General features: G+C 37.1%; 1 protein-coding gene and 2 long non-coding RNA genes across 3 annotated transcripts in view; 1 reads left to right on the top strand and 2 right to left on the bottom strand.

Moving 5' to 3' along the window:
• Window positions 1-26677, bottom strand: part of LOC107998121 (zinc finger protein 395) — an 88331-nt gene that overhangs the window by 16655 nt on the left and 44999 nt on the right. Inside the window, exons 3-5 of the mRNA XM_017057176.3 lie at window positions 11476-11693; window positions 10888-11201; window positions 6934-7005 (exon numbers count right to left, since the gene is read on the bottom strand). Coding sequence (XP_016912665.1) covers window positions 6934-7005; window positions 10888-11201; window positions 11476-11693 — 604 coding nt within the window. The remainder of the gene's footprint in view (window positions 1-6933; window positions 7006-10887; window positions 11202-11475; window positions 11694-26677) is intronic.
• Window positions 936-6093, bottom strand: LOC107998123 (uncharacterized). The gene is made up of 4 exons (XR_009829189.1): window positions 2682-6093; window positions 1906-2238; window positions 1259-1470; window positions 936-1046 (listed from the first exon to the last, which is right to left on the bottom strand). It is a non-coding gene; the product is annotated as an uncharacterized LOC107998123 (long non-coding RNA).
• Window positions 3529-24130, top strand: LOC133665817 (uncharacterized). Its single transcript, XR_009829192.1, has 2 exons — window positions 3529-3729; window positions 21573-24130. It is a non-coding gene; the product is annotated as an uncharacterized LOC133665817 (long non-coding RNA).

Genomic DNA, 26677 nt, shown 5'->3' with positions numbered 1-26677 from the left:
GTCAAGCGATACATATATTAACGAGAATAAATCACAAAAGAATAAAGATTTCAATTTTATTAAACATTCAAATGATTTATATTGTAATGGAAAAAAATGTGTTTTTCTTTGAAATTAATAACATAATATATATATCAATATTTATGTGATTCTAGTATATATTTTTATGGTCTTATTTTTCTTTAATTTTTTTCTTTTTTAATCGTAATGTTTTTAATTTAATAGAATAAAAAGAAAATTATGATAATCTTATGTTTTAAAATTATTATAATATAAAAGTATTTCTGAAAAAATAAAAAATAAAAAAATCAGTATAAATTGAAAAAAATTATTTTCTCTTAATAATTATACATTTGCGATAATATTATTTAAAATATATATTCAATTAAAATTTTAAATTAAATTACAATTCTTCAATGAAAAGTTATACCATCTATCAATATAAAAATACATATTCTTTAATCTGATTCAAAGATTGTAATTACAAATATAGATCTATTTCTAACTGTATCACGTACGTGATATAACTGAATAAAATATCATCAGAGTCGATCTAACATTTAAAACCTAATTAAATCACATCATCTAATTTTGGATATGTTAATTTTAGAACTGATTATTTATTATGATCACTTTAAATATATTAATACACTTGACATTAAGAACATTGAACGCACAACTTCGTGAGTTGTTTAATAATCAAATAATATTTGAGGTTATGGCACGGGCAAAAGTCGTTGAGATGTTTTGTCGATGCAATACATAACGTCGTTCTACATGGTTGTATTTTTAAACGAGAACCGAATATGTAATAGGAAGAATCAAATGACTCGTCTGAAACAAAGAAGATTAGAATTTGCTTTTTAGTTGCTTCAAATGCTAGTATCGGTCACCGACACTTGTGTCATACAACGTCGCGTATATTAATAATAATATTATTTTCTACATAATTTATTGATTTGGTAATATCATTAAAAATTTTCCTTTAAGAAAAAGGAATTTTTGAAAACTTTGATGAAATTTGAAACTAGTTCAAAAAAATTTATCTGAAAAAAAAATTAAAAATATTGAATCAAAAATTATATATTGAAATTTAATTATCATAATATATATATATATATATATATATATATTTAATTTAATATTAATTATAATTTAATATTAAAAGAAATCACAAAAGCAATCTATTATAACAGAACATAATAAAAAAAAAGAACGAAGAAGAAAAAGAATTAGAATGTATGATTACACTTCAGACCTGATTCTAGCCGGTTCGTTGTTGCTGGGCGCACGGAAATATGTACTACAGACATTACGGTGAACGTCAAGTTTACGCAATATTATTACGTAAGATGGACGGACGTGTCACAATACAACCCAACGTCCCAGAGTTTCAACTGTACGCACGCATATGTATGTATATCGTTGAAAATGAATCGGAACATCCGCATTCGTACATCGAGAACATCTCTATCTGATATTTAGTAAATTTTTAAAAAATTGTACAGATAATTTCATGTAATTTTTAAAATTCAATATTTTATTAAAAAAATATAGTGATATATATTTAATTTATATTATCATAAATTTTTCAAATATATTTTTCAATTTTAAAAATGATTAGACATTTCTGAATTAGGTTAGGTATAAAATCAATGTCATCTTTAACTATCAATATTCACATAACACAAAACTGTGAGAATTTCTATTACGTAATATGATATGAAAGATAAATTCGCATAATTTTCTTCTCGTTTGAGTTATGCAAACGACAGGTCGAATTATGTAATTGATTGACAGGCTAAGTATGCTTTCTACTATGATTTTACAGCTGAATAGCGAAGCAAGCAACGAGTATAGTGCACCAATGTAATTTTATTGCGTTAGATATATTTTTGGATTTACCGGGAAGATGCAGTCGACCTTGATTTCGTTGAGACATTAAATTATCGAATCTAACCACGTGTCAAAGAATTTATGGAAGGATACATTACTCTCACTTCGTCCGTTGAACAACTTTAGAATTAATGTTTCCCGTAACGGCCACGGTGTCGCATGTATTACTACATTTCCATAAAGCGCCGTCTACAATATTCGTCAACTATCATCATTTTATCTATTATAAATTATTGTTCAAATATCACTAGGAAAACTTTGAGAAGTTAAATAGAAAGTTTAGTGTGATAGCATCATGCGTATAAAGATATAAATGACTGAATATAATCATGTGTTAAATGACTGAAAATTAAAAAATATTTTTTAGTGATTTTTCCTTTTTTTTTTGAAGCAAGATTCAATTATATAGAATATTATTGAATATAGAATATTAATTTATATTGCGCTTTCGTTTTCAAATAAGATTAAGTTTGTCCGAGATTATTCACAGTAATTTCGTAGTGATAATTATTGTAACACGATATTTAATGGTAAAAAAAAATTTATTATTACACTGTATTTAAATTTATGATAGTAACAGAAATATCTTATATTTTACATTTCAAATTTATCACATATGGCTTATTAATGCCAACAACTACTTTTTTCCAAACTAAATAAATATTCATCAAACACTTCATTTATTATTAAAAAATCCAACGAAAGAATCTCTCGCAATATCATACACGAGTTTTGAAAATGCTATTTAAAAAGAGCAACATAAAAAAATCGATCAACACCCGTACCTAGCCATTTGCATCAAGTCCAATATCTCGCAAAATACCAAGCAACCATTTCCACCTCCGACCAACAGGATCCCACCTCTACTGCAACTACACGTTCAAAAACGATGCAATGCCGTGCCACGCGCGGCCCGAGCGAAGCCCACGCTCGACACTCTAGGTCATTTCGTGGCCCTCCACCCCAGCTGCCTAGGAATTAAAGGGTGGACGACGAGTGGGCGGAAAGGAAGGAAAGTTGGCCGTCGAGGCTCGCGGGCCTTGACCATCGCTCGAATTCACCTCGAATCTATGCACAAGTTCTCTCTTTCTCCTTTTAAGTTATTGTCGTGGTCGAGTTTGGAAAGAGGGAGACGAAAGAACGGTTGCGGTGGAATTAGAAATAAATCTTTCCGTCCGTGAATACTATGAGCGCGCGTGCGCACACGTGAATCGCAAGAGCACGAGATCGCACACAACTGCACCGGTCTGCACACGGATATCATTTCGCGCGCGTGCAGTCAGGGCCACGGTGACCTTAACTACCTTCCCCCACCACATCTCTCTGGGCCGGCCACCCCTCCGCCCCTCTGCACACCGCCCAACACTGCAGTGCCGGCTGCGGTGGGAGGCAAGGGGAAAGGCACGTGCCACCGGTGACGTCACGCACTGTGTGCACTGCGATGCGGTGCAACGCCGGCGCCGGTTCTTGCTGTGCTCCGTAGAGATCTAGGTCCATGCGGAGGCGTGCGTCGCGTTGGCAATACTGTTCTGCGCAGACGCACCCTCCTGATGTAGGAAACGAAGATGGAGAAAGAGAGAGACAGATGATATGACTCGTGGTATTAGAATTGATTTGCCGATTCGAAATCTTGAAAGTTTAGGGAATAAGGGTCGTGAACAAGAAGGGAAAGAAGTGAGAACGTGCGATTGATAGTGATTGTACCTACTAGGGTGAATGAAAGTTATTCGTGGAGCATGGTGACTGGAATAGTTACGAGACCTTCGAGCACAAGGATTTTGTAATGGAGCGGTGAAACGTTCTTAGTAGAGTTTGAGGAATGCTGAGTTGAGGGTAAATATGATTGTGTTGAAAAAAAAATGTTTATCAAATTAATAAATATTAAACATAAATGATTAAATAGCTAAAAATATTAATTCAATGTTAAAATTTTTTTTTTAAATGAAGAATTGTAATACAAATATATCTACAGCTTCCATTTCAGTGGCGCACTCTATTCTAAATAATTTTTGATAGAATTATTGTTCGATGCTTCGCGATAACATCAATGTCAGTGCGATTGTTTATCAGTCGCGACATTAACGTCATAACGAACATGATTATAGCTCATGATTTCGAGAAAAACAGAATGCATCCGATTTTAGCATATACGATTGCAACGTATCAAAGAAACGTTTATACCTCTAAGATTAATTAAAAATGAAGAAAAAAAATTTTACCAATAAAATATTCTTCACCAATATTAAATACGGATTTTATTAATATATATTTATAGAGATATATATTTTTAGAAGAATTACGTAACCAACATTATTTCGAAAATCCTAGAAGAGACAAGAATCGAAGAGCTTGAACTTGAAAAATCTATTCTAGACGTCGTATTCTGGTCGTAAGCCCTTGGCATATTATAAATTTTACTAACAACCTTATTTTCCATTTCTTAATGTGATTACAGATTTTTCCTATATCCCCAATCGAATTTAATCCGAAAAACGAAGCAAAAATAGATTTAACCCAATCAATACTTTCACATATCAGCCATTCAAGTAGCACGCAAGCAGATAGAAAGAGCATCGTTCCATCGACTGGAATACCACTTCCTGACCGTCCCCTATCCCCTGTCGAGAGTTTTCCTGCCCACGGTTATTTCCTGCCAATATGATACGGTACACATCCATCGAACCAGTCTATCTGCTAGAGAAGAGAGAATCTAGCCAGCCCAATGACCTTGATCGTCGACGATCGCGGATATCTCTCGAAACGGTCAACTGGGTCAGGTGCGCGAATTCAGAGGAGTAAAATCGACAGGCACAGGTGGCGAAGCCAGTGAAAGTAGTCGAAAATTATGCGCTCGATCGCGCGGATCCAGCCGCGTGGCAAACTCGAACGGTACCTCGACCGGGTCGTTGATTCCTCCTCCGACTCCGGGAGGCCAGTTGAATGGACAGAAGTCGACTTTGCGGTCGGTGAAAGTAGGAGGAACCTTCGGGCTAACTGGGTTACGAACGTTCTCCGCGAAGATATATCGGCCCGTTGGCATTTGTAGAGACGGCCTCGCAAAAGGACGGGCTTATAATCGAAAGCTGAACGGTTGGGATATGGCGGCCGATACCGTAGGCGTTGCACGGAATAGTCGAAGAAAACGGAATATTCAGATGTTAAGATTCAAGATTGGTTTAGGTGGGAGTTGGTTCGAATCGAGTGGAAAAGAGGTTCGAATATTAATCGAAGATTGATGTATCTGCTTGAGAATTTTTAAATATAAATATAAATAGTCATATCTCGCTTAAGAATAGTTCGATTGAGTTGCAAATTTTTACATGAATTTTATTGGTACACGCGGACGATGTTGCACGAAATTCGTCGAAGAAGAAAGAGGAATATTTAAATATTAAGATTTAAGTGGTTAAGCTGTAGATGGGAAAAAAGATTCGAATATTAATCGTTCGTAATCGAAGGTATATACTTGAGAATTTTTAAAAATGAATAGACACATCTCGTTTAAGAATACTTGGGTCGAGTTGCAAATTTTTACACGAGTTTTATTGATATACGCGGACGATGTTGCATGAAATTCGTCGAAGAAGAAAAAGGAATATTTAAATTTATTAAGATTTAAGTGGTTAAGTTGTAGATGGAAAAAAAGATTCGAATATTAATCGTTCGTAATCGTAATTATACATTTTTAAAAATGAATAGAGATAGCTCGTTTAAGAATAATTAAGTTGCAAATTTTTACATGAATTTTTTATTGATATACGCGACCGATGTTGCATGAAATTTGTCGAAGAAAAGAGAATATTTAAATAATAAGATATATATTTGAATATTTTTTAAATTTTTAAGATTTAAGTGGTTAAGTTGAACTTAGCAAAAAAGATTCGAATATTAATCGTTCGTAATCGAAGATATATACTTGAGAATTTTTAAAAATGAATAAACATATCTCGTTCAAAAATAGTTCGATTGAGTTGCAAATTTTTACGCGATTTTTATTGATATACGCGAGCTGTTGCATAAAATTCATCGAAGAAGATAAAGGAATATTTAAATATTAATATTTAAGTTGTAGATAGAAAAAGGGACTCGAATATTAATCGTTCGTAATCGAAGATTGATATACTTGAAAATTTTTAAAAATGAATAGACATATCTCGTTCAAAAATAGTTCGATTGAGTTGCAAATTTTTACGCGATTTTTATTGACATACATAGGCTGTTGCATGAAATTCAAAGAAGAAAAAAGAATATTTAAATATTAATATTTAAGTTGTAGATAGAAAAAGGGGCTCGAATATTAATCGTTCGTAATCTAAGATTGATATATTTGAGAATTTTTAAAAATGAATAGACATATCTCGTTTAAAAATACTTCGATCGAATTTACACGATTTTTTTTTATGTACTCGAATTGTTGCATAAAATTCATCGAAGAAGATAAAGGAATATTTAAATATTAATATTTAAGTTGTAGATAGAAAAAGGGGCTCGAATATTAATCGTTCGTAATCTAAGATTATATTATATATTTTTAAAAATGAATAGACATATCTCGTTTAAAAATACTTCGATCGAATTTACACGATTTTTTTTTATATATGCGAATTGTTGCATAAAATTCATCGAAGAAGATAAAGGAATATTTAAATATTAATATTTAAATTGTAGATAGAAAAAGGGACTCGAATATTAATCGTTCGTAATCGAAGATTGATATACTTGAAAATTTTTAAAAATGAATAGACATATCTCGTTCAAAAATAGTTCGATTGAGTTGCAAATTTTTACGCGATTTTTATTGAATATTTTTTATACATAGGCTGTTGCATGAAATTCAAAGAAGAAAAAAGAATATTTAAATATTAATATTTAAATTGTAGATAGAAAAAGGGACTCGAATATTAATCGTTCGTAATTGAAGATTGTATACTTTTACAAAATTTTTAAAAACGGATATAAATAGATCACATCTTGCTTAAGAATAGTTGGACCGAATTTTTCCATTATATTTATAAAAAAGGAGAAGAGAAAACTCACTTGTTCGCTCTCGTAGACGGCGCTGTTAGCTGGTCCATTCTCGATCGGCTCTCGGCTCACTTTCGCCCGGATCTGAAAAACCATAAGGACAAAACAGGTTAACCGGAGAAGCGGTTGCAAGTGAGGCCGTTTTTTTCGTTCGCTCGAGCCTCGCCCCTCGTTATTTTTGGACCCGGTCGTACCGATTTTCCACCGGCATCCTTAGTGCGACGCGTGCCTAAGTTTAGAGCGCGGCGATAATACCTCAAGGTTCAACTTGTTAGCCATCTTACGAAATTACCGAAAATCGCCGCACGTGTTTACATCGTTGGCTCGGTCGAGGCTTATGTCATCAGCGTCGACTTGGCATATGTGTCTAACACGATCAACCGTCTCACACGATTGCGATCGTTGCGAAGGGTAGGCATACTTGCAACCTGTGCTATAGCTCCGACTTCAAGTTCACAAGTTCGAAGACGCAAAGTGGGGCATCTAAATATATGTGTTCTTTTTTTTTTTTTTTCTTTAGTAAAGATCGAAGTTAAGGACGAAGAAACTGTGTTTTACTTGATATCTCTGAAATTAATAGACACGTGAAGAGAGATTTTATAAAGGTTGTTTGAGAGACGATAGAATTTTTGGAAGCTCGCGAATTATTAAATTAGGATAAAATTGGAAAATGACAGGTTTACGATTGATATTGGAAAACTTTTCTCCAAGCAATGTCTTCGTGACTGGAGAAAATTTAATGAGAAGAAGAGATGACTTGGAAAAAAGGAGCTATTATATAACTGACTTAGGGGAAAAAAGCTATTAACTTTTTCGAAAATCAATCTTCTTTTTTTTTTGAAGAAGAAGGAGAAAGGAAAAATGAAGTATGCAGGTTTGGTTCCCGGGTATTCTATATTCAATCCTGGCCTTGTTGCTTTCGTGTTACATCAAAAGTTGTCCACTTTTACTTCGTTTCGTTCCCTTCATTCGACTTTTTTCGTATTCCATACATACACGGTGTCCGCTCGTCGATAGTCAGAGAATTTCGAATTTCCTCGTCGTCACCATTTAATTCATTCGCTTCATTCTAATACACCTCGTCCTACTATCACTGCTCGAAGAAAATTTTAAATTTCATCATCAGACGCTTCCAACGAAAAACCCAAACCACTGTTCGATCCCCTATATCTTTAACAAATTTAATTTTTGTCAACGTACAAAGGAACATCGTCAAAATTGCTAAACTTTGCCGTGAAATAGATTCATGAAAATTCATCACCAAATTTTCCAAATATCGAATAAGCTGAATATTTCATCGATCCTAAACAAAAACGACCGAGGAATAGAAATACTTTAGTGACCTGTAACGATAGAACAATTAATCGTTAATTAGATCTAGATCTCAATTTCCCGATAATCGGAATGTATCAACAAAAATTCCTACCTAATACGTATATACTCGTGAATTAATCTCTGAAAAAATTTCTCGAATTTATTACATCGATTGGCAATTACTAGCTGCACTATCACGAATTTATCCACATTTACTCTAAACAACCGTGAAACACTTTTAATCCCCGTGTACATTTTTCACCGTGAGCGAAATTTCTTTTCCGGATTCAAAGGAGGAAAAAAACAAAAAATAGAAAGAAAAAAGGAGAAAATGGATTGGATGTTCGCAGTTAGAACGCAGATGGAGTTAGAATGGATCCAAATGAAAATCTAAACGCGAGATTCTCGATCGTTCGAGCGTGGCAAGGTTACACCGTTACCCGCGTGCTCTGCATTCAGACGATTTTCTCTTTTTTTCTCTTCCTTTCTTTCTCTCTCTTTCTTTTCCATTTTCTTTTTTCCTTAGAGTCCCGGGTGAAAACGAGACGTCTTGCGTTTCGTAACTGTGCGTGGTTCACGATTGTGAAAACGATCGAGTGAAGAGAAATTATTCGGTGGGAACACGAACCATCGATCAAAGAAATTTCGTTTAGACGTCGTTCCTGTTCAGATTTGATTTTCGTTACTTTCTTTTCCTATCTATAATTTCTTGATTTTTCTTTTTTTTTGTTTCATTCGATCAACGATTCGAGATGAAAAACTTACTTCTTTAACCACAAAGTTCTCTTAGAATTGTCGATTATCTACTGCAAGAAGTAATAAAAGCTGAAATGAAACGCGTACTGTGCTTTTATTGTACGGCCGTAAATGATTTAAAATTACCGATTTAAGGTTAGGAAATAGAATTAGAGTGAATATTCGCTTATTACGATAAACGATAACCAAGTTGCATAACGTATAACGAGGATGAGTGATTAAAATTATTAGAATTTAATAATCCGAGAATTTAAAACGACAAATATTCTGTTGGCTCTCAAGAAAAATTTATACTCAACTTGCTTCACAATTTCTTAAGCATGGTTAAAATTTTCTAGGAAAACGGCAATCACGATTCGTCGCGCCACATTTCGGATACCAATAAGATCCCCGAAGACTTATCGCGATTCATAGCCATCATGGCACATAAATCAAAAAGATAAAAAATTTTAGAAACGCAAATATTTTAAAATAATATTTACATAAAATATTTTCCAACGTTACCCAATACGTACCTCCTCGCTCGTAGAATAATCCAGCTTTTACTTTTAATCGAAGCCGTAACATAACCGCGACGTTATTCCCCTAATTTCGAAACCTAACCCTCCTCTCGATCGTCAAACCCGTCGAATCACATTTTCATTTCGAAACATCCCGCACTAAGCTAAATTAATCATCTAAAAAATCAATAAAATTCGACCTCTTCGACACCTTTCGATTTCGCTTCCTCTCGCGCACATGGAAAATTGTCGAAGCGGCACTCGGGCTGTTAGAAAAGGACGCACCACCAGGGCGTCTGCTCGCCCTGAAAGATCATCCCACGCGCACGGACGCGTTCCAACTCCCGGCTATGTGTGACGTTACGCAAGTGCGACCGGCTTTATCTCTCTCGTTTGTCGTTAATTAAATGTAGGCTTAGTAGAACGCGGAAGGGGCTATAAGTTCGAGGAGATAAGCCCGCCACGCCTTGTGAACCGATTTAATTGTGCGATGATAAGGGAGGCAGGGGGGAGGAAGAGGTGTTCGAACGGGATCCTCGCGATAAAATTTAACACTCGGCGTTCGAAAGAGCTTTCAGTGGAAAATTGTAATTTGGATAATCGTGCGCAATTTTTTGTTTGTTTTTTCCTTTTTCCTTTTTGCGATTGAATTAATATTTAGATAAGAAGTTTGAAATATGGTATTTTCGCGGATGGAAGAATACCTGTGTGCAAGAAAGAGAAGAAAATGAATAAAAGCAACTTTTTTAATCTTATCTCGAGAAGTTTGCGAAACTTTTTTGCAACTTTGTTGTCGAGAAAAATGACGCACGAGGAGTGATAAGGAAACACGAGTGCGAAAGTAAAAGTGGAAGATGGAAGAAAGTAAGGAGTAAAAGTAAATTTTGTAGATTCTTTTTCAAGGAGAATCTGCTTTCTTTAAAACATAAGCTCGGATATGCAAACATATTCCCCAGGGCTAAATCCATCAGGATTCATCCCAATTGAAAACACTCGCGAACGAAATATTCTCCGTATCACACGCATGCAAAAAAAAAAAAGAAAGAAATAAATAAAATCCACCACCACCGCGAAAAACGACGCGAGCTTTTCCAGAAAAACTCTTCTATCCTTCGAAACAACCTTCTAAATATATCCGTGACGATTAAGATGACTAATCTCGCGCGTCACCCCTCGACGATAAAGCAAAAAATAACTCTGCCATAAAAGGAAGAATCAAGAACCTGCTTAGCTCGACAATAAAACGACAAGATAATTCCCTGGGCTGTTCGAAGGCCAAGTTCATCCGGATTCGCCAACGATCGTTTTCCACAATCATCGTTATCTCTCGCGATAAGCACGAAGCTTCTGCCTCGATCGATCGATCGATAAGAAAAGACACGCCATTCGAACTCACCTTCTTCTTGCGGGGATGTTGTTCCTCGAGGTAGTCGGGTACTATGCCCTCGTCCAAAGTGGTAGTCGAGCCTGGAGTGCTACTCGACGACGATCCAGACACATTGTAAGGATAGTGTTGCTGGTTGTGCGAGGAATGGGCCGACGTCGGCCACAGGGAGCCGGTGGTGGGCGCCCCCTCGTCGCTGAGAGGGGGGCTGGGGGTGCCGCTGCGCCACGAAGCCCCGCTGCTGCTGCTGCTGTTAGACGTGCCACCGACTCCCGGCGAGCCGACCACCATGCCACCACCTCCGCCACCTCGACCTCCCCAGGAACCTTATGGAAAATGCCACAGTTTTTAACCAAACCTTCCCTTCCAATCGTACGAATAATATATTTCATCTATGTAGGAATATATACTCGAAGATTGATCGTTGGAATTGAAAGATTGAGTAATCTTTGGAATTGAGATTAGATATTGAGACAAGGTTGAATTTGTTCCCCGATCGAACGTACGTGATACTAAATACTAAATTAATTTTCTTAGCTTATATATATATATACATAATTTTCTTTTCGATAATTTTATAGAACGCGATATAATACTAACCGTAATTATGTTGGCAGTGTAACGGTAAAGGATTGTGAGGGCTGTGTGGCGAGCACGAGAGCGACATGAGAACTAGCGCGGCTGTGCATTCATCCATGCAGTCGCCGCGCTCGTTTGTGCGACACCCCTCGCGACCACATCCGTGGGGTATTCGCTCGCTCCAGCCGCTAAACGATCGCTCGGAATCATTGCTCGAGCTCGGTCGCCGCTTTCTGGATCTGGAACAGTCGATAATCCGCGGGTTATCGTGCAAAATCAAGATTCGTTAGGTTAGGTTACTCCACAAGTTTATTCGAAACGCAATTGGATACGACGAAAGTATCGTTCAAGTTTGCCCGCTCCAACTTGTAACCGTTGAATGCGCAGTGGTCGTGCGCGCACGCTACACACGAAACGATCCGATGACAAAGTAAAAACTCGACGGACGCGATCTGTTCACGTAATACTACACGCGGCGTAACGTAACGCAGATTAGCGTTGGAACACGCAAGGAGGAAGTTTCGTTTTCCCGCTTCCTACGATTTTCCGTTCTTTTCTCCCTCCGCTCGGTTTTTCGAGGAAGAACGTTTCAGTAACGTAACACGAATATACGCGCCACCACAATAAGAGGCTGTCGTCCGTAAAGAGTAACAATGGATCGTTGCCGGCTTTTCCCGGAATTTCGCGCTTCTGTAATTACGTGAAATAATGTTTTTTTTTTCCAGTCGATATTCCGTCGGGGCGGTCGTTGTACCGTAATGTTCCTACGTGCTGTGAATTACAATTTTCCAAGAAGAGCCGGTAAAGAAAGATGCCCCCGAATTAGGTTAATTTCGCCGTTCTTTCCGATTCGTTAGTGAGTTTTTGTTGAATTAAGAATATAACATTGATAAATCGATCGTTGAAATTTTTAAATTTTTAAATTTTAAGATTCGACTCGATACACGATAGGTGTTTCATGGTTTACAAGGTTTTGCAAGATTACTCGGTGTCGAGAGGCAAGAGGACGGGGTGAAAGATAAGTTTCTTGGGGGAAGACACCCCTTGATACGGTAGATCGTGAGTAGATCGGATGTTTCGACACTCGACACCGAGCAATCGATAGAAACCTGTGACTTTCTAGGAAATTACAGGGTAAAATTTCCTCGTTATCTTCGAGTGTCAATCCCTTCTCGCGAGATAATAAAGCCGTTGTCTTGGAAAGATTTGACGATAATTCTTATTTCTAATTGGAAACACCGGTATTTTACTTTTACTTAAAGAAATTTTATATAATTAACGTATCGTTTGTTGTCAATTATCGTTAAATTCCCACGAATTCGAATCTGAAGCTACAGAAAATCTATCGTTAGAAAACTGACCAAGTTGATCTTCCACTTTATCTTCCCTTATCTTCCAGAACACCGGTAGTGATATCTACTACGAGTAGCGATAAAAGAGAAGGGAAGGGGGGGAAAAAAAAGGAAAAAGATCACCAAAATGCTGGCGCACTTTCTACAAGTTTCACCTACCCGTCTTCTTTTTTCTCTCTTCTGCTTTCCGCAGAACTTTTCAGAGAAGCGAGAAACTGTATAACTTCAGCTTCAAGTTCAGCTTCGGCTTTAGCTTCCATGTTGCGTTCGGGGTACGGATGGGCAACAGATACACGAAGTACACGTGTGTTCACGAAGGACACGATATCTGTGCACTTTGAGATAAAGGAAGAGAGAAAAAAAGGAGGTGCAAAACGTAGTGAAGGCCACTTAGTCGTTCCGCTCGGAGCGGCACATCGGAGAGTCGAAAGTGAAACGTCGCGTTTTGCCGGCAGAACGACGCACAATTAGAAGAGACGGTTTTTCGAAAGTAACACCAGCTTCTCTCTATCTTTCAAGATCACTCTTCAATAACGCAACACTGTTCGATAACGCGAGCAACGAACACTGCTCAATAACGAACGAAAAAAATCGCACGAAATTTTCGGCACTACCGTCCTATGCACTGTTTACTCTATTGGGTCTGAATCAGTTCTGACGCCCTGTGCTCCTTGCCATCTATCGCCATTTTAACATGTACAGTTATGTTTTTGCCAATTACCCGTTAGGTGCAACCATATTTGACAATAAGGGGATGATATATATATGTGTGTATATATATATATATATTTCTAGACAACTCTGAGGAAGAGCGTCTTTTCCTATTGACTTTGGAGAAAGATAATGGGCAGCCGGTATACAAATACTTTAAAATCTTTTATGGTGGCATATTTGTTTTCGAAAAACAACAATAGCTGGTGGAGGAAAATCGAATCCTGATCCGTTTAATCCGTTGTTTGGGAACGGAAGTACAAATCCGATCATCCCATTTTCGTGATCGTGGCATACAAATATATATATAAGTAGTACATAAAAGTTAAGTCGGGATACAGATAGATAGGCTACGACCGGTCGATAATTACCTTGCAATTGCAACAGGTAAGTGGAAGGTAAACGAAAGAGGAGAAGGAGAAGGAGCAAGAGAGTTGTGGAAACGCGCTTGAAGGTGGATCGGGTGGGGGAAGAAAACTTGGAAGTATACTATGGGTACCGTTAGAAACGGCATCGAGGCTCAATCGAGGATTCATCGTAATCCAATCTAAAGTATTATATGTATCTATATCTACGAGAATGTTACACAGACAACTTTTGATACAAAAGACGAATTCTCGTCAACAGACAAATTTTCGCTACTTTTTGCGAAGGGAATCGGTAAAAATGTTGTAGAAATAAAAATAGAGTGTGAATAAGAAAAAGAAAGTATCATAATTATTGGAGGACACGATCGAAGAGGCGAGAAAAAAGACGCAGCCTAAAATTCATCCCGCGAGGCAAGAACTTTACCGCATCTCGACTTTCAAAAATCAGCCTCGAAGGTTACAAGCATCAGAAAGGTTGACAGCTCGGACAATTTTCGATCTCGAAAAACCGCTTATCCGTGTCGCTGTCGTTTTAATTAAAGAGACGCCGGCGCGCTTTGCCCGCTAGAGCTCGTGTCGTGCAAAAACGAAAGAGAAAGTAAATTGGCTCGATCGCAGTGCAGCGGAATCGAATAATTCCACCGGCTGCCTTGTACTTGGACCGTTCGACGTCGCGAGTCAAGGTGGACCTGGATAATCTTCCTCCTCGTCGCCTTTTTTCCATCCCTTTCCTTTGCGCGTCGCGCGTTAATTGCGAGCAAGCACCGTTTGCAAGACGAAAATCGGGCCGTGGGAAACCTGGTGAGAAGCTTCGCGATCGATCACTCTTTTCTCCGCTCGTTTCAATCCATCCATTCGCCTCTTTTCCTACCCATTTTTGCTGCTTTCGAACCGGGGTGTACGGAGTTTGATAAGATAAAAATATCTGGAAACTGAATATATCTGTTTCGTGGAGGATTTTTTTTTCTTTTTTTAATAACAATAATAATAATACTTAGAAATTAAAAATTAAAATTTGGAATGTTTTAAATCGTCTGGAAAATATATTTTTTTAATCGCGCGTTGCGGATATATCACTGGCTCATGGGGACGGATCCAAGTTTTTCAATTAACGTCCGTGGATTTTAACCCTTTGTGGAGTCGACAGGGAGGTTTGCCTGTTCCAGTTTTATAGTAGAATATACGTAACGTTTATTACTTTTAGATATTTCAATCGAGATTTTCCATTATCGCGTGAAAATATCATTTTCAGAATCATTTAATTATCGTTTAATTATTTGATTTAAATACCGATAGATTATTTTATCGTGTTTCTTAATCCGTTTCAAGTTCTACGATAAACGTCTTTGGGAAAGATTAAACGTCATTAAGAACTCGTTTACGTTTTCAACAACAGATCAATTCCCATCGAGGGATATTAAAATTCCTGTATATAAAATTACAACAATTGAGATAATTTACAACGATAATTAGCAATAAACGGAAGTGTTAATAAATATATTTCATCGCGTTATCATCCCATAATGGCGTGGTGCAACACTGAGCCAAGGAATAAACAATGATCGAGGAGAAGGAGAAGGATCCCCATCCTTCAAAAATTTCTTTAACACCTATATATATATATGTATATATTGTTGGTCTGGAAAACGTGACAAGGATTATATTTAATCCTTTTCGATTATATCCATTAGAGGATTAGACGTATAATGGCGGTAGGGATTTTTCAGGTTAATGGCGGTTGTACCGTTATTTTTCAGGTAGAAAAGTTTACGATCGAGTATTGGGGGCATTTTGTCCAAATGACTCCAATAATGTATTATGGTTCAATGGGCAAATAATGAGAAAAGTAATATCGCAGCAGTATTGCATTAATGGCAAGCGATAGATCCTTATTTCTATGCTCCAAATATAATATAATACTAAATATACTAAACATTCATCCTCCAATGTGGATAATGTAAAATAAGATATATTTTTTCTTTTTTTCCAGGCTAATATAAAATCTCGAGAAATTTTATCCAATATTGCTCGCAATATATATATATATAGTTCAATCATTTTATCACAATGATAAAAAAAGAAATTAACAAAAAAAAATATTTCAAAAATTTCAAGGAAAAAATAAGATTGAAATAAGAAAGAAGGAAGCGAATTTCTCGAAACAACTCAAAAAAATGGAATAATATAACCCTGTGAAAAATCTAAACTACGTGTGAATTACGATTAAAAAAACTCGGAAACTGAACTCGAAAAATATAATTTATATTCGGGTTATATTTACCTAGAGTCGACGAAAGAAAGAAAGAAAGAAAGAAATTTCTAAAATTCTACTAATCCCAACCAAATAATAAAAGCTTAGAAAACGCGTCTACGTTAGAAGAAGCTTCTACGTTCAGTTCTTACGTACAGTATGCGTCGTTTCATCTTCGATCTAATTTTCCCTCGGCGCCGATCGGACTTGGACTGGGTGAGGCGGATGGTAAAGGGGAGAGGCTGATTCCGTGTCCTGGCGTACCCCTGGTGTACCACGCTCGTGGTTGCCCCAGAAACCGTAATGCACTTCTCTCTATATGGGTCGGGAAGCACGTTGATCCATATTCGGGGCGGCATCCCCCTCGCGTGGCCGAGGGGGGAGGAACTGGGTCACTAGGAGGAGGACCCGTGGTGCGCCTGGCCACGCGAAAACCCGTGTGTTGCTAGCCGACGAGTCGTGGCCGGCCACGACTTTTCCACCGAACGTGAATATCCTGCTTTTTATCTTTCGTTTCGTTTCCGATCGGCTTTCGAAAATCTTTTATTTTTAAGTTTAAGAAGGTAGAGGGAAATTTCGTCGAATCGATGACAATGAGCTCGGTTTAAGGAATTCGGTTTAGAAATCTTTTAATTTAAAGTAGATTCAACGGAGAGAGAAAATTCTTTTTAGTTTTATGGATTTAGCTTCTTCAGCGGTTTTTTTCTCGTTTTAATTTTTCGAAGGATATAGATTGCAAGTGGGGAGAAAATTTTTGTTCGTTGGACGAATATCGAAAATATCGAAAATTGGGTTTGGAAATTTGTTTTAATTTATGTCTAACAGTAGAATTCTTTCTATTTTTGGATACTTTTTCCAATGAAGGGATATTGAATCGACGAATGTGTTCTTTCTTTTTTCTTTTTAACTTTTTCTTTTTGAATTGGATTTAGAAATCTTTTCATTTGGAAGGGTTTAATTCGTTTTAATAGGAGAGAAAGGGAATTTTTGTTCGGATATCTTTTCCAATACACTCGACAACCAATAGCTTTTTCGTTTTACGGGTTCGGTTAAAGGAATTGAATTTAAAAATCCTTTAATTTAGATTCTACTAGGAAAATCCTCTTACACCTTATCGATAACGATATTGTCATTAGTTATTCTAAATTTTTTCGAATTTAAACGAAATTTTACGATTTAAAAAAAAAAAATTAGATTAAATGGAAAATTCATCTATCAATCTCCCATTCGTGTATCCGTTTACCTTCGCAATAATAGACGAAGAAAATTAATTGCTAAATCAATTAATCGCTCTATTAATAACTTTCATCGCGCATCAGAAAATCATCCATCAATTTCCTTGCGAGTTTTCTTCCAATACCCAACACTCTACAACTCTCTCTCTCTCCCTCCACTTTCCAAGCACATTTGCATTTATCCCCATCCTTCCTTCCTTCCTTTCTTCCACGAACAATCTTCCTCTTCCACCCTCAACTTCCTATTCCCCCGCAAAACCGATCGAAAGCCAACTTACGAACACGCGATCTTATCTCTCTCTCTCTCTGGAGGGCGCAACCCGCAACACCCCATAATAAGGAACGCGAGTGCATCGATCCAGTTTCGAAACGATATCCGGGTTACCGAGTCGAAGAGCGGGGTCAGTTCACCGGATACAGGAACGCGGTAGAAGCCGGCTGGCCTCTATCGAGCGACCCGATTCCAAGCCAGGACACAACCCGGACAACCTGATTTCGACAAAGTCGACCCTATTCCCCGACCCAATTCCCCCGATCGAATTTTAACGAAACGGCGAAGCAACCCTTCCGGCCGGGTCGCGGTTTAAAATATAGGGCGAAATATAGGAGCTCCTTGTATTTGTAATTGTTAATAATTATAATCCTTTGGAAAAGGATTTCCCTGGGAAAGTAAAAGGTAAAACGAAGCGAGGTTTTTATTCTTATATCGGGGCGTGTTTTAAATTAAATTAAATTAAATTAATCTTTCTGTTCCTGGAAATATCGTGGCGCGTGCACAAGATTTGCTTACGTAAATACGTAGAATTGAATTCTCCTTTTTTGTTCTTTTTTTTGCTCGATAATTTATACGCATCTAAGAAAATCTTTTTTTTCCTTTTCGCTTGTGAACGTTAAACGCGTTGAGATATTCATTAATTTTTACGCGCGTAGTTATTTATGGAATTATATAGGAGAAATAAATTAATAAACTAAAAAAAATCTAAGATTTAATCTTAGGAAATTATTCCTCGCGTCATTTTCTTTTTCCTTCTTTTGTTTAAGTTTCGTAATAATTGATCTAATCGGAAGGGTATATATATATATAATGCGCAGGTATTTATCGCGCGATTCTTTTTCCACGATTATCAGAGAAAAATAATGGTATCGTTCGAAAAAGGAAGTGTCGACGCGTTAGAATTGTCGTTCGATAAATATCTTCGGTGTCGTCTCGATCGTTGATCATTTCGTCGAGTCATCCACTTCTAAGTCATTCAATTTGTCACTGAATAATTAACAGATAGGAAGAGGCATCGAATATATCTTTCCTCCAGCAACGAATTAAATTCATCCATATTTTCTTCTTTGCGTCGTAGAAAAAAAAAAAATATATACGTTTAGCGATTAACATCTCTCGAGACGATTATTAATCAACCACGGCCGCTGTTATCAGGGAAACGAGTCGAAACAACTTTCTCCGGCTTCATTCTCGTCCTCGGATAATTGACAAATGGGAGAACTTGCGCGAATCTTTCATCTTCGTTAGAGGAAGGGGAGTTCCGTGTCTGAAGTTTTGATTTGAAAACTTTTTCAAAAAAAAAAAAGGGAAAAGTTCTATCAAAATAGATAAGAAAGATATACGGAGTAATTTTTAAAAATCTATTTCTCGATTTTTTTTTATTTTCCCGTTTAACAAATCACCGAATTCTTGAATTCCTGTCGAATCTTTCGATCAAGGTCTCCCAATATCTATCGAGAAACCTCGAACGAAAGTTGAAAAGGAGCATCCATCAAACGAACTTGCCATCCCCGGTTCGTTACCACGAGCAAAAGTCGACGAAAATTCCAGCATTCGTACCTAAGTAATCGAGCTTTTCACCGTGTAAGCAAGTCGGTCTAATTAGTCGCGTCAACCCCCGGCCGAGTGGAGAACGCGTGTCCCTGAAGCGGGGCCATTCAATGGAACAAAAGGTCCAGGCACGAGCGGAAAGGATCCCTCCTCTGATCTCCGCCACGAGGCAAGGTCTCCACCCGGTTTTTCCACCGCGAGTAATATTCACTCGTTGAACTTCGACGGTATATTGACGCGCACACACGAGGACAAAACCGCGTCGCGGACGATGCGCCGGGTCGATGTATTGGTGCACGTGTACCGTTCTCGTTTCATTGGCCCAGATTCCGGATAGAGAGTGACCCGCCACCCCTTGACCAGCCGAAGAGGGAGAGAGAGAGAGAAGGGGCAAGAGCGTGGGTCGTTGGAACCCTCTTCTTATCCTTTCTCTTTGCAATTTTTCTTATTCCTCAACCCCTCCTCAACAAGTAGCGGCCAACTACTACCATCACTGGCATCACTGTTACCACCACTATCGCGAGAGATCGTATGCGGTGGCACGTGCACCGGGAAGAAAGAGGGAAGAGTGGAGCGCGACGAGGTGGAGAAAGATGGAGGGAGAGAGAAAGTCGTGGAACACGGGCGCATCGTAGGTGGCGCAACGGAGTTAGAGGAGAGACAGGAAGGATGAGAGCGACGCGTGGCCCTCCGTGTACCTGACCCATTTATTCCACGCGACTCTCCGCACCGCTAGCTACGTAGCTCTATCGATCGGCCTAGATCCGCTGGCCCCAGCCTGGCACGACCTACTATTCGTTAAGCCACCTTTCGACCACCCTCGTGTACCACACCGCCGGCCTCAACCTCTCGCCCTGTCTCGCGCAGCAACCCACCTCGACACCGGTCTAAGCCTAACTTCCACCTCCCCGCCCCGCTGTATCGGGTTTCGGCCGAGCCGTTCGTTCGCTCGCTTCCGACAACCCTTCCGCAACCTCTGCTCGCCGAACGAAGGTCGCGGGATTCTAAGAACCGTGCTCTTCGTCATCGATGGGATAAACAGAGAATCGAGTTCTGTGTCTTTGAAATTATTTCTTTTTTCAGGGTTTTGGTTTTTCCATGAATTTCGTTTTTAACTAATGGTGTGTTTGAAGATTAAGGAAAATTAGGATATTTTTTTTGGAAGATTTTTTGATGTTTGTTCGTTGTCTCATTAACTCTTACATGATCTCGACTTGGCGAAAGGATTTTGTGATAAGATAGAGGCTTTGGGAAAGGATTCTATATTTTGAAATATTTTCTTTGGGGGTTTTTGTTTTTCCATGGAATTTCGTTTAACTATGGTGTGTTTGAAGATTAAGGAAAATTGGGATTTTTTTCCAAGATTTTTAGCACGATTTTGGAACTTTTTTAGGGATTTAGATTTTTCCATGAATTTCGTTTTTAACTAATGGTGTGTTTGAAGATTAAGGAAAATTAGGATATTTTTTTTGGAAGATTTTTTGATGTTTGTTCGTTGTCTCATTAACTCTTACATGATCTCGACTTGGCGAAAGGATTTTGTGATAAGATAGAGGCTTTGGGAAAGGATTCTATATTTTGAAATATTTTCTTTGGGGGTTTTTGTTTTTCCATGGAATTTCGTTTAACTATGGTGTGTTTGAAGATTAAGGAAAATTGGGATTTTTTTTAGAACATTTTTAGAAGGTTCGTTCATAACCTTTGCATCTTGAATTTAGAGAACGATTTTGTATTTTGAAATGATTTATTTTTTAGGATATTTAGTTTTTCCTTGAAATTTGATTTAATCGTGGTATATCTGAAGATTAAGAAAAATTGGGATTTTTTTTTTAAATATTTTTAAATATTTTTGTTCGCTCGTCGTCTCGCTCGCAATTCTTGCACAATCGATTTGACAAAAGGATTTCGTGATGAGATAGAGAGTTGGAGAAGAATTTCTGTATTTTGAAATGATTTCTTTTTTTAGAGATTTTTCATAGAATTTAATCATGGTTGAAGATTCCATGGCGAGAGTTTGGAGAAAGATCGCGTATCTTGAGATAACTTTGTCTTTTAGGGATTCTTCGATAGAGTTTGCTTAGATAATTCGAATAACATTGAATAGCATGTTTCTATTTTATTGCGTTGAATGATATTGAACAATATTAGTTAAACAGCAGATAAATAAAATTATTGAAATTTATTCGTTATTGAGTAGTTATGGAAATAGTCGGTGGCATATATTAATATTTAATGCATTCGCAATGTGTTAGAATTAACGGTGTTTACGACAAACAGGTCTAACTAATTTATTTTTATGCGTTTATAACTTTAACCAACTCTTTATCTATTATTTTAACGCGTTCTCCATTCTAACATTGACTCTGATATTTTCAGAAAGGAGTAGCGCGTTTAAAAACCTTCGAGTTAGAAACAAAGGAGAAGGAAGAAACAATTCCGTCAAAAAAATGGAAGAAAGATTAGCTTCCTTTGCACAAATCGAGCGGCAGAAGTGCCGGCTGATCGACTCAGCAATCTCTCTGTTTGCGCGGTGTACACAAAATCATGACTGTAATTTACGAATAACGAAGAGGATACACCATAAATCATACTCGTGCCCGTTGCGCTGTGAAAAAATTTCTTTTCGGAATTTCCCTTTACGTAACGTGTTAAGAAAGATACAAGTTGCTCAGAATTATCATAGATCATTTCCTTTCTTAAGCGTGATATTTAGAAAAAAAATTAGAAAAAAGTAATGATACAGATCATCTTAAATTAAACTTTAAATTTTTCATCTCATTGTTCGCACTATTTAAGATCAAATTTCCAATGTTCTGTTACTCTGGCGACAAAGATGTGGAATAAAAAAAGAAGACAGAGACAGAGACAGAGACAGAGACAGAGACAGAGACAGAGACAGAGACAGAGAGAGAGAGAGAGAGAGAGAGAGAGAGAGAGAGAGAGAGAGAGAGAGAGAGAGAGAGAGAGATTTAGAGCCCGTATCGAAATGATTGGTAAGAGGAGAAGATTTCGTGGACGACGAAAATGACATGTGCCAGTTGCTCGTCTGTGGGTCAAGATCACGTCTGTTGGCGCATATTTCGTCGCTCGAGACCTTGCTTTTCCGAGCCTCTCTTCTTCCTCTCTTTGCCTCCTCCCTTCTTCCCTGTATTTCCTCGAATTGCACGCATCAATAGACAGAAGTCAAATAAAAGTTTTGAAAAGTTTCGATGCATTTTCCAATATGCCCGGCCAAAACTGTTTAAAACCCCGAAAATCCACTGTGTCCCATTGCCGTTCTGGATCGATCTCGACTTTCAGGAGAACGATAAACGAAGTAAATCGATAGTGGGAAAGTTTCATTTGCGAGTTTCATTCGAGAGAGCAGGGTATTTTACATTAATAAAAAAAAGAAAAAAAATTAGATAGAACATTGTGAGCAAATTGGTGTCTCGAATTTAAATAATGCGAACTTGAATAATAATAATAATAATAATAATAATATCAGATCGAGGGGATAATAACGGATCCCTTTGTGAAAATGGAAATTTTTTAGAAATATTCCCAGCAAGAAAAACGTGTTGTTGTTGATAACGATCGAATATTCACACGCTGTATGAATTGTTCACCTGTCTGTGTGTTTCGCGAGTGAAAGTCCCCATTAATGTCCAACCGAGCACATTAGAGGATATTTAAAGAATTTTTACTTTATTTTACGAGAATTTCAATTTAGAAACCAAGAAAAGAGAAAGCAAGATTAATCGAATAACGTTTTCAATCCTCTCTCGTTCGGCTCGTGCACATGGCTGATCCGAAGGAGCCGTGACACCATTGCAAATGAGTAATTTAGTTTTTTTTCCTGGACGAGAGAAAAAGAAAAAAAAAACTCCGACTATATTTGAATAAATACAACGAATACATTAATCTAAGAAAGATCGAGCTCGTTCGAGATCGAGTAACACGTGCGTACAAATAGGGAGGGGGGGAATAAGAGAGAAATCTAATAAAAAAAAATCCAATTGTCGATTTTTCTACGCGAATCCCGTACAGAAAACGAGGATAAATAATTTTTTGGAAATTTTTCGAACGGGAAAAATAACGTTTCACTTTTAAATTTTTAGAGAAAATTTTTTACATTTCTAGATTAGATTATCGATAATTTATTGCTAGAACCAAAGATGCACATAGATGTAAGATTTAAAAAAAAATCATAAATTTCTCTAGCTCCATCCTGCACCAAATCTAAATATACATATCTCTCTCTATATATAATATTAACACTTATATTCTTGACGGATCCAAACATTTATAATACAGAGAAACACGACCTTAATTCGTTGAATGGTTGCACAACGCGAACGGCATGTGGATCCAGCACGTGGCGAACGAAGAGGTTCCCAGAAGAGGTTACATAGACAGTACGGGTAGATCTTTCAAACAAGACAAATCGAAATAATAGAAGCTAATTAACTTACAACTATCTGTATTCGCATGGAATATATTGGTGTTAACAACCAATTCAAGTGTGTTTACTGTGTTGTTGAAGCATCGTCTAACGATATTCTTAGACCAGACACCCGAAACACATTTATTTTCAATTAGCGTGGGCCTCGTGTATCGCGGTCATGTCTTTGCCAGCACACGAAACGAAGAAGGAGAGGAAGGAGACTCGATAACGAGCCTCATAAAAGTGAGCCGAATTTACGAGTGCAACATAGTCACGTTCTTCACGTTGGGATGAACTTTCAGTTTATGCTACGTTGCGTGTGCGTCACATTTTTACCTATTTTCTGTGCTACTCAATAGGGAGCGCATCGAATAACAAAAAACTTCATTGTTCTCCAAGTTTTATCAGAAAGAATTGTAAAGAACAATGATACACACGTGACGACAATAGAAAAATTTTTGAAACGTTTAACCTCCAAGGGAATGTTTATTGACACGCAAAGATGCAAATTTGAAAGAAAAGTCCGAGCAAAAATTATATTTGATTTCTTATCTACTCCTATCGAAAAATTTTCAAATTCAACTATTGATGATTATTGATGAATTGATGACGGTCATATGCTCTGATAAGCATGAATTTCCAGTATTTTCTTTTTTTGAATTATTTAATAAATGATAAAAGACTAATGCTTCATTCAATGAGCGTAAAAAAAAGCAAAATCAATCAGCACATTTTCACTTAGTTTTCATCGGACAACAACATATCTGCATCAATTTCTTATATATTCAGATCGATCTTTCATCTTTAACTGCCTCTTCGTTACACGAATAAAAATTTTTAAAAAGATCGATTTCTCATTATGTAAATGTAAAAAACACGTTCATAACATTTCATTTACATATATTCATAGTAAAATTGATTTTTTGGCACAATGTAAATTTAGAGCTTTTCATAATCATCGTAATCATCGATGTGTTAAGAAAATGCTTTATTAAAATCACCGATGAAATTGAACTTGATGCAACTTGTTCCATCGAGATTAAAATCCTCTTCGTGTAATAACGTTCGAGGATGGTGCGCGAGATCGATCGAGAGACCACCCTGTTACTCCCCCAACAAAAGGCGGATCAAGATCTAGGTTGATTGAACTGAATTAACGCGTTAAAGCGCGAGGAACGAATGCAGGAAAGGGGCCGAACGGGGGCCGAAGAGAGCGGCAAACGAGCGATCGAAAACGCAGTTCCTGGGGGATGGGAGGGTTGCTAGGTACACCGTTCAAGGGGCACAGCTCGCATATGGAGAGAAACGTGGTAGTGCACCTGACCCATATAACGCCGCGGTATTGATCGACCTAATTCCGTTAAAAGCCGGCCACCACCTCCTCGCCCGCAGAGATTGCCGGCCGAAATTACGTAACCTAACCTACTGACTCACTGCACCCGTTGCCGCGCCACAAACTTTCTTCTTCTCACACCTTGCCCCCTCCTCAATAATGACTTTTCCAAATTTTTCCGCTCGTTCTTTAATAGTTTCGACCAAACTCGATCTCGAAATATGGATTTTACGGATCTTTGGAATAAATAATTTTTGGAATATTTGGAAAACGAGATGGATGGGTTCGAGTTTTCGAATCTTTGGAAAATGGGTCATGATTAAATCTCATTTGATCTTTGAACTTTTTGAAAATAGGTCATTGGATCTTTGGAAAATAATCGCATTGAATTTTTTTGATATTTGGAAAATCATCGAATCGTGTTTGGAACTCTTGAAGATGATCTTTACAATTTTGAAGAATGGACTTTGGATTTTTAAAAAAATTTTAAATACATCGCGATGTAGATTATTCGTAAAATATTGGATTAAAAATATATTTTAGCAATGGAGTAAGATTTTCATAATGCTAATCATATATTCTGATAGCGAATATATTTTTTTTAACAAAACATCCATCAGAGACTTAAAAGGTTGGCAGCGATTTCATCCGATTTCATTGTTGGAAGCTATAAATTCTGCCACGTGGGTGCAAAGAAAATAGATATAACCCCGCTCGGTATAATTAGATGATCAAGTTACTCGAAGCATCCATATTGCCTCAAACATTCCAGCACACTGAACAGACATCTAATATCTTTGTATTTATTTTACTATTAATATTAATGCAATTCTCACATCCCTTAAACTATTATCTAATAACATACATTCCACATCCATAATTTATATTTCATCCAAAAAAAGCAGTTATTATTTTATATAACGCAAAACAATTTATAATAAAATTACAAATTCATCTATTTACGTCAAAGAAACACGATTCTCTCAAATTTCTCTAAAACAATCGAAACGAGCACAAAAGAGTTAAATCCCCAATTTATATCAAATGTTTTCTTTAAATATTCCTAGCCACAATACGATGCCATACATTCGTATGGCAGGAAATCAGGAAACCATAAAATCCACTCACTAAAATATTCATTCCTGAACGTTCACTGGAAACCAATGTCCATAAACATCGAATAATTTAATCTCGGCCGTGCTAAAGACCGCGATCGTGATCGTGATCGAAATTGATCGTCGAACGAAAATCGAACGGAAGATATTTCGAGCTGGTGAAATTCACGAATTATAAAAGGCGAGCGATCGATAGCCGCCTGAAATAATTCAATTCTATTGAACAACGAAAAGGATGCTAATGGGACGCGAAAACAGAAACATATATCGTGAAAACGAATGTAATGATTTTAATAATCTTGAACGCGTTAAGAGCCTCGTTATTAAAAGAGGGAAAAAAAATTAGCGATCATTTATTCACGAATGTAATTAAAAGATATAATTGCAAACTGTCGATTTAAATTTCTTATTTATTTACACGTTTGTTTAGCCTTTCATACGTAAAGATATCCTAATAAAGATATCTTATAAAAAAATTGAAATTAGAATTGAAGTTGATATTTATCGTTTCGATATTGAAATTTCATTGTGATGATATTGATATGATTCAAAAATACACTAATACACTAATACAAATAAAAAAAAAACGTACAAACAAATCAGTCAC

The sequence above is a fragment of the Apis cerana genome, linkage group LG3, assembly GCF_029169275.1.
Source record: "Apis cerana isolate GH-2021 linkage group LG3, AcerK_1.0, whole genome shotgun sequence".
Classification (NCBI taxonomy): Eukaryota; Metazoa; Arthropoda; class Insecta; order Hymenoptera; family Apidae; genus Apis; species Apis cerana.
The sequence above is the reverse complement of the archived record's forward strand: the minus strand, read 5'-3'. Positions and strand labels throughout refer to the sequence as shown.